The 16,300-nt window shown below is 36.5% G+C and overlaps 1 protein-coding gene across 1 annotated transcript; it reads left to right on the forward strand.

Annotated features, from left to right (window-relative positions):
- Window positions 1-11,473: 11,473 nt before the first annotated feature.
- On the forward strand, window positions 11,474-15,154 carry LOC126718054 (sterol 14-demethylase). The gene is made up of 3 exons (XM_050420093.1): window positions 11,474-11,648; window positions 12,352-12,848; window positions 13,881-15,154. The coding sequence occupies exons 2-3, from the start codon at window positions 12,378-12,380 to the stop codon at window positions 14,877-14,879; spliced, it is 1,470 nt and encodes a 489-aa protein (XP_050276050.1). The 5' UTR covers window positions 11,474-11,648; window positions 12,352-12,377; the 3' UTR covers window positions 14,880-15,154.
- The last annotated feature ends 1,146 nt before the right edge of the window (window positions 15,155-16,300 follow it).

Raw genomic sequence — 16,300 nt, forward strand, 5'->3', positions numbered from 1 at the left:
GAAATTTTCAAATCTTAATTCATGTATTTTTATGTTTTAAATTTTGTTTTTATGTTTTTAAATTTTGTTAAAATTAATAAATTAATTTTTTAAATTTATATGCTGATGTGTCATGGGTGATGTGGCATTTTTAATAATATTTTATTTCTCCGGCTGCCACCTCAGCTATTTTTGTCGGTTGACTGACAGAAAGGACCAAAATGGAACGCGTTAATTGGTTTTAGGGACTAAAAGTGGAAAAAATAAAATGTAGGGACTAAAATGGAAAAAAGCCAAAATATAGGGACTAAAAATGCATTTACGCCTTGATTTTATTACTGATCCTAGGTTAAGAAAAAGGTCATTTTTCCTAATCTAATGTGGATGGCAAAAAATCTTGATTTTTAGGTCCGGAAGTTTGGTTACATGTGGGGAAGGTGTTTGGCACCCCACAACGCCTATCCAAGGATAGTCCTTTGTTTTAATAAAACCTTAATTTTCAGAAGCATGATCTTGGCATTGGCTTTCGGGGCTTAGCATGCACGGGGGCTTTGAGGTTTGGGTTTTGAATGGGTGTGGTCCCAATCTATGCTTTCCTAAGGCATTCGGGCAAAGTACCAGATTTCCACGACGAAAATCCGGCGACATGTCACCTTACCTTCATGCCAGAAATTAGGCATCGCTTTGCCTTAAGTGACATAGGTTGTGACAATCACACCGAAAGGGGCGAGTAGGTATATATATATATATATATATATATACATTATGCACAATGCAAGCACTCAAAGTAGGAAAGTAAATGCCTACATCCCTAGAGCATGGCCCAAAATATAGGTACAGGAAAATAGAGAGGGGTTGCCATACTTTAGAGATGAGGACGAATGGTACATGGCATGTATACCTAATACAAACCATCTAAGAGAGAAAAGGAGGAGGAAGGAAGGGATTTAAAAGAGTACATAACCAAAGGGAAAGGCTAAACTCCTAAATCTACTAAATACTTTCGCTTGGCTTATCTCTACATGCTTGCATCTGCACCCTTTTTGCTTGCACCTAGGAGACTGTGCCCTAGCTCCAAGCATTCTCGCTCCATGTGTGTACATGCAAAGCAAAGACAAGAAACAAGCAGACAAGCAATGGAAGGAAAAGATGCAAAGAGCATATGAAAGAGGCATAAAGTAGATAAACATGATAGACATGGCAAGCAAAGAAATAAGAATGTAAGCAAACAAGTGAGAAAGCAAACAAGAAAGAAAGCAAACAAAAGGGGGAGTTGGCGAAGGACAAATGTAGGTTTGGATCAAATGCCCATAACTTCATTGTGTTGAAGCATGGAAGACATACTAGCAAGCAAGACTTGCAAGCAAGCGTGCAAAGATGCATATAAAGCCAATGGGTGGCACAAACAAGCATGGTAAGCATATCATTGCATGGAGCGGAAAAGGGGAAAGGTACGCATGAAGCAACCGGCATCATAGAGATGCATCCCAAGTGGTTACATCCGAACACAGCCTCATGGGCGTCAGATGCAACCACACAACCACAAACCCACTAAGGGCATCAAACGTGGCAAAGCCTAGAGCTAGAGAGGCTAACATAAGCATAAAGCATAGATGTGAGCAAGCATAGACATGCAAATAAGGGTGATCCAAACCCTTTGATGTGGGCCAAGGTGTACAGACGATGACAAAGACCGTAAGGTCTAGATCGGGTCCCAACCATTAGGCCAAAACACAATAAAGAAAGACAAAGCAACAAAAAGGCTACAATAGCACATGGCATGACAAACATAGCCTAGGTCTAGGCACATAAACATGGCATGGAGCGCACAAGCACATGGAATATAGCATAAGGTATGTAGAGAACATAGATCCAAGCACATAGACACGTGAGAACATAGATCTAGACATATAGGCATAGAAACATACATGTAAATATGTAGAAACTTAGTACATAAACATGGAAGAACATGAATCCAAGCATATAGGCATATACAAATGTAGATCTAAGCATGAGACATGGCAAAAAGTGCATAAACACATAGATCCAGGAAAAGCATAGCGAACAACATCATACAGACATGTGAACATGTAACCCTAATCGTCAACCTAGAACTAAAATAGGCATAAAACATAGGAAAACATGGCATAAAACCCTAAGCATGTAGATCTAAACATATAAGCATGTAAAGATGTAGATCTAAACATGAAACATGGCATAAGGCATAAAAGCAAAGAGATTTAAGCTAGAAACACAAATAAAGCAAGAAACATGCTAAAGAAAGCGATAAATCATGTTATTCAAGCAAAAAGAGCAAGATAAATGCTAGAAAAAGATTTAGAAGGTTAGGGGTGTGGGTGGTAGCTAAAAAGCTTCATCCACACCCCTAAACCCCAAATCCCAAGTGTAGAACCAAGGAAAAGAAGATCGGGTATAAGAACAATACCTTGGGCTTTTTGGTGAAGAGAGAAGAATCAACAAGCTTTGATATGTTTTTTGGGTGTTTTTTGGTGTTTGGAAGAGAGAAAAACGTGCTAAAAAACCAAGCAGAGAGTAGAAAATTCAGAAAAATGTGTCTCTTTTTTGGTCTGAAGGGTGCCTAGGGCTATTTATAGCCCTGACACGCGCTTCGAGGCGATAGCCCTTGGAGGGCCCCTGGCCTTAAAATGCCTAAAATGAGGCTGATCTTGACACCCTTGTAAAGATCTTGACTTCCTGTTTCTGAAAAGGTATGGAACTCAAAAATCCAACGGTCGAATCAAAAGTTATGGCCCTCGGAAGTTAGTGATGCATCAATCGGTGCGTCATCCCGGTTTTGTGATATCTCGACCGTTCTAACTCCAATTTCAACCCATGAATAGTCATTGGAATGAGAATTTGATAATCTTCGCAATGGCATTGGTTTCAACCTGTTTTAACAGTCGAATCAAAATTAGGATTTTTGGGTCCACCTAAGATCGACTTCGGGTCAAACTTAGTCAAAGTTGTTAAAATTCTTCGACAAGCTTAATATTAAATATTCTTAAGTAAAAAAAAAAAAAAAAAAAAAAAAAAAAAAAAAAAAACACTCTATTTCTTAAATTAATTTTAAGTTTTAGCTCTATAAAGTTGTACTTTATGTTTATTTTGAACTAATCCATAATCACATTCTAAGTAATAAACATCTATTTGCTCAGGACTGGGATAGAGTATTAAGTAATAATTTTTGAATCATAAACATTTTTCCTTTTTAATAATGCATTAATTATAGATGACTTTCTTATAAATTATGCAGATTTTGAAACCGTAATATAGAATATAAACTAGTTATATAGCTAATGTTATTTTTTGAAAAAATTGTGAATAGCAAACTAAATTTTTTTTTTTTTTTTTTTGAGGGAGAACTATAAATTATTATTTAAGTACACAAAACCAAACAGTTAAACAATTATTTGATATCTCAAAACCACCTATTATTGTTATATATAATATGTAATAAGTTTAATAAATCAATCCGTGTACCATTACTACTAAATATAAATACACTTGAGAAACAAACACACACACACACAAGAGAGGTAAAGGGGTTCTAACACAAAGGCACACCACAACTCCACTTAAAAGCCATGGTAACTTTTAAGGGAGGGTGGGGCAAGTTATACTACACACAATACACTCTCTTAAGCAATGTGAGACAATTACCCATTCTTTTTTTTTTAGAAACAAACGCGCACACATACACACACACAAGGGAGAGGGAAAGGGGTTCTAACACAAAGGCACACCACAACTCCATTTAAAAGCCATGGTAACTTTTAAGGGAGGGTGGGGCAAGTTATATAACACACAACACACTCTCTTAAGCAATGTGGGACAATTACCCATTCTTTTTTTTTTTTTGAGAAACAAACACACACACACACACACACACAAGGGAGAGGGAAAGGGGTTCTAACACAAAGGCACACCACAATGGCATGCTTTATTATTTTCTAATAGTTTTCCCGTACATCGCATAGGTTAGCGACTAGTTTTTTATAAAAGCAAATACACTTTATATAGTAAAAGTTAGAAACAATACACAGCCTACAAATAAACAAAACTATTCTATGTTATATAAATATTATATATATTACTATTTAAGGGGTTTCTCTTATTTGGACTTGATTTTTTTTTTTTTTTTTTTGGTTCCAAAATACTCTTACACCCTACGTTTAAGTATGGACAAAAATTGAGGATAACATTGTAAAAATAGAACACCACCAATATATATATATATATATATATATATAAAACCTTTCCTTTCCTTTTTTTTCCCCCTTTTTCTTTTTCTTTTTCTTCCCTCTTCCAACATTATATTAACTAGTATGTAACTCATGTTTACGCCCATGAATGATGAATTGTAGTAGTGTTATTGATATTAGTTTGTGCTATTATATATGAGAAATGATATGTCCACAACATTTTTACAACAAATTTTAAGTGGTAGGTTACTACTGGTTATTATTGTTGGGGCAAAAAAGTAATCTTAGTGTTAGGTTCAAATTTGAACCAATAATAACTAACCACCAATGATTTGTTGTGAAAAAGGTTGTAGACGTAGCATCTCTCACTATATATATAGGACATTAGTTCAATCAGAATATTTGGAGATGCTAAAATGGTTTTTCCTTGCAGTTTTAATGATATTGGTTACGCCATAATTTTGAAGATCATTATTTGATTGACACTACATATACAATATTAATTCACTATCATTGTCCATTCTCAAAAAAAAAAAAAAAAATCACTATCATTGTCCGTGAAATTCTACTAAATACAACACAAATTAAAATAATAAATTGGTTCAATAGTATCTCCTAAATTGATTGGAGATAGGTGCATAGGATTGTTTAGCTCAATTACAATTTGTTATATTCAAGATCTTCACATACAAAATATCTAAATAGAAACAGTATAAAAAATATACTCATTAGTTCAAAAAAAAAAAAAAAGCAAAAATCTGAATAATTTAATTTGTATGAAAAGCTAACAAAGGAAAATTTTAATTTTGATTCTAATCAAATTTTATCTAAGATTTAGTTATATATATATATATATATATATATATATACACACACATGTGGAGCCAGAGAACTTATGATTCGGCCCACTTTCCGTTAGGACCCAGGGCCCGTGCCGAGGATAATAGTTGCCGAGGACAAGTAGTGAAAGACCAAATAGTCTAGAGATGCAGCCGAGGATGACCCTGTCCTCGGCATCCCAAGACTTCAAAGGGAAGAGCGACATGTCGTCAAAGGCAGCCCCCAAAGCGCCCCTAGAAGAAAAGGCGAGTAGAATGGGACTCACATGGGGGTACGGAGTAGGGGTGGTTCAAGGTAAATACATCACATTCGCATTGAATGTGCCCACAAACGTCCTAGCCATATTAATGAGAAAAGACTCCTGAACAGTGTGGCTTTGGTTATTGCAACTAACAGAAAGTAGGGGGAGGCGGCTAATGGGACAGGTATTCGAGTAGGTACCTGCCTGATCAACAGATGGAGGGTCAGGATCAACTGAGAAGGGCTATATAATATGAAGGCTTATGCGCCAAAAGGGGGGGACAAGTCGTCTCACAAACTATGGAGTCCTAAAAAAGGAGAATAATAAGAACATGAAGCTTCTCGGGCGAGGTCTAAGGACCGGAGCCATTCAGGACGTATCGGAAAAGAGTATTGTTAGACATGTCAGGTTCACCCTTGTGCAAATCACTATGGAAACCATGACGAATTACCGTCCAGTGACTGAGGTCTAGCCTTTCAAGCCTACGCTCTACAAATTATATTGTTTGGGCCCTTAACATGTGAACCCAATATCATTTTGGGGTCGTTACAAATTGAGTCCTTACAATTGGCGCCGTCTGTGGGAAAGGCTTGTGCGTTGGCACAGGCAGTGGATCGAGAAAGTCCTTTCGGCACTTCCAGTAACCCGTTGTAGTGCCCTAACATAAAGTTCCACTAGGGGCTACGCTTCAAAGCGTCAGTAGCGCAGATGGTTCTAGGGGCTTCCAACGTTAGATCAACGTCCCACATCTTGGCCGAGGGGCTAATCCCCCCATATTTAAAGAAAAAGCTAAGTTTTGGACAAAACCAAGGTATTGCATGGTCCTTGGATTCAAGCCTATGGGGAAACCAATTACTTAAAGAAAAATCTAAGTTTTGGACAGAATCAAGGTATTGCATGGTCCTCGGACTCAAACCTATGGGGAAACCAACTACTTAAAGAAAAAGCTAAGTTTTGGATAGAACCAAAGTCTTGCATGGTCCTTGGACTCAAGCCTATAGGGAAACCAACTACTTAAAGAAAAATCTAAGTTTTGGACAGAATCAAAGTATTGCATGGTCCTCGGACTCAAGCCTATGGAGAAACTAACTACTTAAAGAAAAATCTAAGTTTTAGTATTGCACGGTCCTCGGATTCAAACCTATGGAGAAACCAACTACTTAAAGAAAAAGCTAAGTTTTGGACAGAACCAAGGTATTGCATGGTCCTCGGACTCAAACCTATGGGGAAACCAACTACTTAAAGGAAAATCTAAGTTTTGGACAGAACCAAGGTCTTGCATGATCCTCGGACTCAAGCCTATTAGGAAACCAACTACTTAAAGAAAAATCTAAGTTTTGGACAGAACCAAGGTATTGCATGGTCCTCGGACTCAAGCCTATGGGAAAACCAACTACTTAAAGAAAAATTTAAGTTTTAGATATTGCATGGTCCTCGGACTCAAACCTATGGGGAAACCAACTACTTAAAGAAAAAGCTAAGTTTTGGACAGAACCAAGGTATTGCATGGTCCTCGGACTCAAATCTATGGGGAAACCAACTACTTAAAGGAAAATCTAAGTTTTGGACAGAACCAAAGTATTGCATGGTCCTCGGACTCAAACCTATGGGAAAACCAACTACTTGAAGTCTAAGTACCAGGCTCGGCCTAACAGCACACTCGACACCTTGGATGATACCTTTGGCTCCCCAGAAATGCGTCTAGATACAAGTTCGGTGTCCCATCGGCATGGGTAAGTTGGAATTCCGGGATGTAATCCCAAATAAATCATATGCACAGACATTCATACATGCTAAAATAACTAGCTCAAAAACCATGAGGTTCACAACAATAGTAAATATCGGCAAGGATAACCAACATGTAATTTAAAGAAAAAAGGAGGAAAAGAATTTCATACATATGGTCAAAAAGTTCAATTACAAGTAAACTCTAAAGTCTTCAAATAAAAAGGAAACTAGTTAACAATTAAATTAAAAACAAATGCAAAAGTCGGCCGGGGCTTTTACTTCTTTGATTTCATTTGGGCCACGTCTTGGGAAGGCTGAGCGGGACTAGCCTCAGAGCCTTGGGAAACATCCCCTTCTTGGGAAGGCTTGGCAGAGTCAGCCTTGGTGCCCTGGGGAACATCAATAAGGGGAATGGCCTGAAGGGGCTGAACAAAGATGGCCGGCTTCTTGGCACAGGAGATCTGGGCACTAATTGTAGACGGGGCGACCTCCTGAGGCATCTCGGGATTCAGACCTCCAGGTGCTTCTGTCGCAGCATGAGGCTCTCCCCCATCAGTCGACTCGCCAGGAGTAGCGATAATCTGAGCAGCCTCAGCCTCCTGTGGAGCGCTCATAACCTCGGAGCTGGTGGAGGCAGTCTCACGGATGGCTGGAGGATAATATATGCTCTCCGCCTTCCACAAGTCAGAAGAAGCTTCCACTCCAGCTCGTTTGAGCGCCTCTTCCCAAACCTGGGAGCAGTATAGCCTGCATACTCCAGGAATTTGAGCTTTAAGGGAGGCCTGGGTTTCAGCCATCCCCGCCTCGTAACCCTCTTCCTCGGCCTTGTCCCTAGCCACTTCGGCCTCAGTTCTGGCAACTCAGCCTCCTGCTTGGCCCTCACGGCTTCATCTTTGGCAAATTCCACCACGCCCTTAGCATTATTTGCCTCGATCAGTTGCTTCTTCAAATCGCTGATCTGCTCCTTAGCAATCTGCAATTGCTCCTCGGCAGCGAGTAATCGCTTTGTCTGTTCCTCGGCCTGCTTTTGAGCACCAGTCAAACTTGCCGCGGCGCTATCCCTGGCTCGGGCAGCCTCCTTTAAATCCTCCCTAGCCTTCGCCAGGTCAACCTTGGAAGCTTTGAGGATCCGCGCAACATCTATGCGTTTGGTACGTTCAACCTCGGCGGCCTTACTCTGCCCCTTAACTTCTTCCTCCATCCTATAGGTGGCCTGGATAGCCTGCCAATTGAGACAAGTATATTGTGAATGAAAATCTGGGAGCAAGAATTGATAGAGCCTTAGGTTTCAAGAGTCTTACCATACCCAGGTACCTCTTCGCGCTGAGGAAAACCTCCTGCATCCTCATATTCTTCAACTCCTCCATATCAGCAGGAAGCAGCATGGTCCTCCTAACGCGTCGGCCACATAACCGCCATCTCTGTCTCCAAGGTCCCTCATGGATGTGTTCTCCAACAATGGCTCCTCATGGAGCATTGGGGCGAGAAGCCAAGCACTCGGCGCGGATTGGGCTTCGATCTCTTTCCCCTTGCTTTGTCAATTGGTCCTTATATATAATATATCTAATTACAATGATCAATAAAAACTTTTATAATTTTTTGTAATAATTCCTATTTATTTATGAAGAGGGGATCATCCTAAAAGAATTAATTCAAAATTTAAAATTAAAAAATAAATTGTACTTGTACACCTAAAAGAAATTTAATTTTTATTTTTTATTTTGATATTTAAATCATTTGTTTTAGTGTTGATTTTATCCAAATGGTTATAAGTTATAACACCCACATAACTGTAAACTAGCATATGTATCCATATGTAACATTCGAACTTAATAATAAATAAAAATATAATACCCTAACTGAATGTAACATTCTAACTTACTAATAAATAAATATAACACCTTAACTTAAAATAATGATTGTAATTGTATTGTGCTTTAGCCTTTAAGAACAAACACACACACACACACACACACACACACACACACATATATATATATATATATTTTTTTTTTTCTCATAAAAAAACACAGATATTAATATTACACATGAAAAAATAATGAATTCAATAATTGAAACAATTAAAAACAAAATTAAGCCAAAATCCCAATTCATTAATGAAATAATATCCAAATTTCTAAACATAAGAAAAAATGAAAACGGAGTTCAGTAAATATAGACTTACATAGGAATTTGGATGGATAAATATAAAAACATTTTTAGATCTTTCTTTTTCTCTCGTATCCAATTTAATGTTTAACAGCAAATTTTGCTTTTAATTAAAGAAGATAGATTACATGGAACAAAGCACCAAACAAAAACCATAACAAATTAAATCCACAATAAAATATTGATGTCAACAACAAATAATCATGTGATAAGAAAATAAAAAAATACAAATATATTGCTTGCTATATTGACATCTAAAAAAAACACTAAAAGGTGCAATCAAACATAGAATTTCAGTCTATCTATAAAACTTGTTGATAAAAATCATATAATATATAATAAAAAGGCAACAAATACACAAAATCTATTCAATTTGATGAAAAAAAAAAAAATTCCTGCAAGGTTGTAGGTAGGGTAGAGAGGAGAAGGGAAGAATATAGCAAATAATTATAAGGTACGTAGTAAAAAGAATAATACACCAAAAAATTGTGTGTATATATAGAGAGAATTTTAGGTTGTGAAAAAGATGATATAAACAAAAAGACGGAGTTTAGGTGAAACTCAAATACTTTTTTTTTTTTTTTTACTTTATTATTAGGAAAAAGATGACATAAGATGCAAATTTATCCACAAAAAAAAAAAAAAAAACCCCTTAGTAAAAAAAAAAAAGTTGTTTGATATACATTATTTAAATTCTATCTTTTTTCTTTTACGAATTTTTTATCTCTCTTTTTTATTTAAATTCTATCCTTTTTTTATATATAGGTAATTTTGTCCTATTAATTTTAGGCTTTATTGATAATATTTTAGATAGACACAAATGTAGTTACAGTTGTAAATCAAATACTACTTTCTTTTGTTACTTGATTATGAGGAAAAAGATGACATAAAATGCATATTTATCCAAAAAAAAGGAACTTAAAAAAATTAACAAAAACAAACGTATGTTGATACACAATGGTATTCAATTCTATCTTCCTTTTTTTTTTTTTTTTTCTTAATTCTATCTTATTTGCTTTATTTTATGTATTTTTTATTTATTGAAATTCTGTCCTTTTTTTAGGTAATTCTATCCTATTAATTTTAAACTTTGTTGATAATACTTTAGATAAACTAACCAACTAAATTTAATCTCTTTTTGAAATTTTAGAAAGCACTTATTGTAGCTTCCACATTTTCTTAAAAGACTTATTGTTATTTCAACCAAAAAAAAATTAATAAGAACAAATATAATGTTATTTTTATATAAAAATTACTGCAATAAGAAAGTTGTTGTTGTTGTTGTTTTTATTTTATTATTATTTTTTTTAATAATACACTACATGTAAAAAATAAAAATTAGATAGATTAGATGAAAATTTTGGATTGTAATCAAATTAAGATTTTTATTAATTTAGAAATTATAGGAGAAGAAAAATTGTATAGATTTTTCTTAAAATCTAAAAATTTTAAAAAATTTCTACAATTTAATAAAGCTATTTGGTGTAATCATAACTTTTACGGCTAACTTTTATTATATAGTATAGAGTATGACATATAGAGATTTATAGACCACCAGTATGATAGATACACTCAATGATCCATCCACTCTAATATATCAGAGCAATTTTTGTGGTTCTCTCGTTTAACCCAACTTGCCACGTTTTGAGAAAGATAAAAAGAACTCCCACCAATCACGACACACCACGTGTGCGACAGAACCACCTTTAACAGCCCCACTGTTTTCCAGATCCAACGAGCCCAGCTAATCAAAACCAGATTCCCTATAGATTATTCCCTTTCCTCATCTTCTTTTTCAAAAAATACATTTCTGTTAAATGTGTTATTTTCCAAATAAAACTTGTACTTATCTTTATAGTAATGTTAATAAAAATCCAGCTTTTACTGTTTCTCAAAAAAAAAAAAAAAATCCAGCTTTTACTTCTGTTATTTTTTCTGAATTTGTAAAAGAATAGAATTTTTTTTTTTTTTTTACTTTTTCTATATAATAAAATAAGATATAATTACTAGAAAAGTTATAAATAAAAAAACAGTATTTACTATTTAAGAGTAAAAGCCAAAAAAAAGAAGTAGTTATAAAGCGAAGTTAAAGGAATTTAAAAAAATTGAAGAGAGTAGCAAAATTAAAAATGGGCCAAGCTCTATAATTAACAGCACTCCTATAACAACGCGCAGCACACAGCTCAAACACTCTTTTACTTATAAAATTAATCAAATCTCAAATGACACTAAAGCTTAGCTTAATATCTATATATATATATAGAGAGATAGAGATAGCCCAAAATTAATAAATAAGTTTAGAAGTGAGTATTATTTGCAAGTGACTGCCTCCCACTCTCACAATACTCATCTTTCTCTCTCTCTCTCTCTCTCTCTCTCTTTCTCAAAATCACATATCACCTTCTAATCTCAAAATCACTCTCTCTCTCTCTCTCCTTATTTTCTTCCACATTACTCTCTCAAATCAGGTACATAACATTAATCACACTTATCTATCGTAATTTCTATTGCTTTATTGTTATTATCTATTAATCTGCTTTAATTATCTATCTATCTATCTTCTTCCATCATTTGTTGATTTGCTCATGTTTTTTTCTCTCTTTTCATTTCATTATTTTGTTGTCTTTCTTTGATTTCCTTTTACTCTCTGTTTGGTTGCCGAGAAATCTGACTGGATAAAGAAGGAAAAAAACAAACAAACAAACAGACTTACATTTTCCGATGAAAAAAATACTGGCCTCATTTAAGTCTGATAGTTGTCCTTATCAGTGATTAATTCAGTTATCACATTATCAATACTTAATCAATTCAATTTATATTCTATTATCACTCTTTTTTTTTTTTTTTGTTCATTTTCGAATAAATGCAGGCATTACTTTTGTTTCCCAAGCATTATTTCAAAAAAAAATAATTATTAATATCACCTAGATGCTAGTTGACCATGATAATTCCTTGTATTTACTTTTATTTTTTATTTATTTATTTTTATTTATATAGGAACATTTTAGATCTGAACTAAATTTTATCTAGGAAGTACTCATTGTCTTTTAATATGTTGCAATTTGATTCATAAAAGAAAAGAAAAAATGTTCTTGCTATTAGGGTTTTATTTCACTTTTCAGTCACTTGATTAACATTTCTTTGAGCTTTGTTTGGATTTTGGATTTTCAGTTAAATCGACATATTTTTACCGGATTATGATCATGATGGATTTGGACAACAAGTTCTTCAATATGGGTGTTCTCATTGTGGCCACTCTAGTGGTGGCCAAGCTTATTTCTGTGCTTATAATGCCTAAATCTAAAAAACGTCTCCCCCCGGTTGTTAAGACGTGGCCTTTGATTGGCGGCCTCGTCCGCTTCATGAAAGGTCCGATTGTGATGATTAGGGAGGAGTACCCCAAGCTTGGGAGTGTATTCACATTGAATCTGGCTAACAGGAAGATTACTTTCTTGATTGGTCCGGAGGTTTCGGCACATTTCTTTAAAGCTTCCGAGTCTGATCTTAGCCAGCAGGAGGTGTACCAATTCAACGTGCCCACTTTCGGTCCAGGAGTAGTATTTGATGTTGATTACTCGGTGAGGCAAGAGCAGTTTCGGTTCTTCACTGAATCTTTGAGAGTTAATAAACTCAAGGGATATGTGGATCAGATGGTTTCAGAAGCAGAGGTATGTGTGAATTGAAGATTATAGATATGTGGATCCTTGATGGGTTTGTTGTTAATTTTCTTCCACATGTCAGTAGTTTATTTATATATGCATAAGAAGATCATGAAGGCTCCATTTTATATAGTAGGATGTAAGTACCAATTTGTTGGAGATGCGACATGTCCTAAGGCAGTTTTTTGTTACAAAATGGGTCGAATAATATACTACCAGCATTTTAAAACATCAAAATTAATATATTACCAGCATTGATTGAAATGAAATAATAAAGCCACTTCGACTAACATGTCTAGATACGTTTCCGTATCAAGTGCTCTGGTATTCTTAAGGTTAAGAAAACTTAAACTATAACTTTGTTTAGGCTTTGGGTTGCAAACATTGCATGCTTCTTAGGATGTTTATTTTCTTTCAAACTTGATAAATTATTATCTAAAGGCACAGTTGTCTTGTCAACAAGGCTTGCCCATTTATTGTTGACTGTACACCTAAATCCTGCTGATTGGAAGAAGAGTTATGCAGACTAACACAATGGGGCATAGATGCCTCATGCCTGAAAAAAGGGAGATATTCACCCTTAAGTGGTTAAGGATGTTTTGGTAGTGAATCAAAAAATGTGTAATTGTGTGTTGGGAACAAATGCGAAATAAGGACTAGCCTAAGATGGTTCTAATTAAAAGATTGACAATGTCTAGATTATTGCTTAAGTTGTTAAGCTGTAATATAAGTACCTATCATCTGCAAAAGTTTAATGTACAGGTCTAAAGCCACCAGCCACATTTTGAATTATGCTTTCAATATCCTCTCTTTCAGCTGTGTTATGTAGTGCTTTCAATTCTTCATACTCTATGAACATTTTATGCTTGGCAGATGGCTCTTTCTATTGTTCTTTGAGTTGCTCTATTGACCATACATGTGTGATATGGCTTATGAGTAGTTTATAGATGGTTCTTTGATTTCTAAGATTCTGCATTATACCTTTTTCACAAAATTGATTACACCATGGTCCTAATTGCCTTTTATACTGGCACCGGACAGGATTACTTCTCAAAGTGGGGAGACAGTGGTGAGGTGGACCTTAAGTATGAGCTGGAGCATCTAATCATCTTGACAGCCAGTAGATGTCTCCTGGGTCGAGAAGTTCGTGATAAGCTCTTTGCTGATGTTTCTGCCTTGTTCCATGACCTTGACAATGGAATGCTCCCGATTAGTGTTATCTTCCCATACCTGCCCATCCCTGCTCACAAACGCCGTGACCGGGCCCGCAAGAAGCTTTCAGAAATCTTTACAAACATCATAGCCTCCCGCAAAGATGCTGGCAAGTCAGAGAATGACATGCTGCAGTGCTTCATTGACTCAAAGTACAAAGATGGCCGCCCAACAACTGAAAGTGAGGTCACTGGCTTGCTCATTGCTGCTCTATTTGCTGGGCAGCACACTAGTTCCATCACCTCCACTTGGACTGGGGCCTATCTCCTCAAACACAAGCAGCACCTATCTGCTGTTTTGGAGGAGCAGAAAAACCTTATGCAAAAGCATGGGAGTAAGGTTGATCATGACATCTTGTCTGAGATGGACACCTTGTATAGGAGCATTAAGGAGGCATTGAGACTCCACCCCCCACTGATTATGCTGCTACGTAGCTCACATAGTGATTTTAGTGTGACAACCCGAGATGGAAAAGAATATGACATCCCAAAGGGCCACATAGTTGCCACATCACCAGCTTTTGCAAACCGTCTTCCTCATATTTTTAAAGATCCTGACAGTTATGATCCTGACAGATTTGCTATTGGGAGAGAAGAAGACAAGGCTGCAGGGGCATTCTCATATATTTCTTTTGGAGGTGGCAGGCATGGTTGCCTTGGTGAGCCCTTTGCATACCTGCAGATAAAGGCAATCTGGAGCCATTTGCTGAGGAATTTTGAGTTTGAGCTTATATCACCTTTTCCTGAGATTGATTGGAATGCCATGGTTGTGGGTGTGAAAGGAAAGGTGATGGTGCGGTACAAGCGGCGGGTGCTTTCTGTTAATTAATCTAGGTGTTTGGCAGGTCTAAATTAATTACTTGGTCTTTGGGATTTTATTTCTCCATCATGTATGCTTCTTTGGTGTCATGCTTTAATCTGTGTTTCTAGAAAGGTGTTGCTCTCTTTTTTTGGATTTGGTCTTTGTTAGCCTTCATCTATTTATGGTTGATTATTGTAGCTTGTAATAGAACTTTAGTTTTGTTTTAGTTGTAACTGCCAAAGAATTGGGGCCCTTGACTTGCGTTGGATTTCTCTCTCATCAATGAATTTGTGTTAGAACAAGTATCTCTCTGAATGGTGTCATGTGTCTAGTTCATAGTTGTAGGAAGGGCTGGATTACCGGCTCATCATCAAGTGGCGAAAATATTACATCAGGATAATCAATGCACTTGAACCGGGCTAATCAATTCCACATCTAAAATAGAACATGATCATCATTATGTTATGTATCCTGTCTACGTTTTGAAACAATGGGACACCAGGGGTCATATTTTGTGCCCACAACATTGAGCTAAGCGAGACTGTAAAGACCAAAGTATGTTGTAGGCATTGTAACTTAGCTCTCCCAAGTAGGAGTTTTTTCTCTCTCGTTAGTAAGAGCTCTTTCCTCCCTTAGTTCTTAACTAGGGGCTTCTCTTTTACTATACTAATCTCCGAGATTGGGCATGGTCAAGAATTAATTCATTGAAATGGAGCAGGCTGTACTAGATGGACTGCAGAATCTGCAACTCACTAAGGAAGAAGAGGAATGTATCCAGATCACGAAACAAGGCTGTGCTGAGCTTCTAGAGGAATGCTATCTAAGCCTCTTTGGGAAGCTTCAGTCAAGCAGGCAGCAGAACCAACGAGCTTTGAAAGGCACATTGAGAGTTGTCTGGAAAATGGGATCCGACTTGAGGATATTGGAGGTAGGCAATGGCATATTACAGTTTAAGTTCAGGTCAAGGTACCAGATGGAATGGGTAGAGAAAAATGGCCCATGGAATTTTGACAATAACTTGCTGCTATTGTGTTGATGGAGAAAAGGCCTCTCAGCAGCGAACATTACCTTCACGCACTCGCCATTTTAGGTCTAGGTGTGGGGGCTGCCGTTTGAGCTTATGTCTGAAAAATCCGGGAAAGACATCGGCAATAGTATCGGTATCTATGTTGAAACAGATAAAAGGTCAGGGCAAACAGATTAGGCGAAGTTTATGCGAATCCGAGTTGAGTTGCAAATCGACAAGCCACTTCGAAGGGGGGTACATTAAGAACATGGAAAATGAAAGGGTATGGGTAACTTTCAAGTATGAGAGGCTGCCCAATGGAAGTTTTAATGGGACTCAGTATAGAGTAAAAACCAAGAAGAATGACAATGCTGTGTTAAGCGGCGGAAGTGAAGAAACAAGACAGCCACCTTCGCTGGTGGTGATGGGAGACACGACGATT

Source organism: Quercus robur, chromosome 3 (genome assembly GCF_932294415.1).
Source record: "Quercus robur chromosome 3, dhQueRobu3.1, whole genome shotgun sequence".
Lineage (NCBI taxonomy): Eukaryota > Viridiplantae > Streptophyta > Magnoliopsida > Fagales > Fagaceae > Quercus > Quercus robur.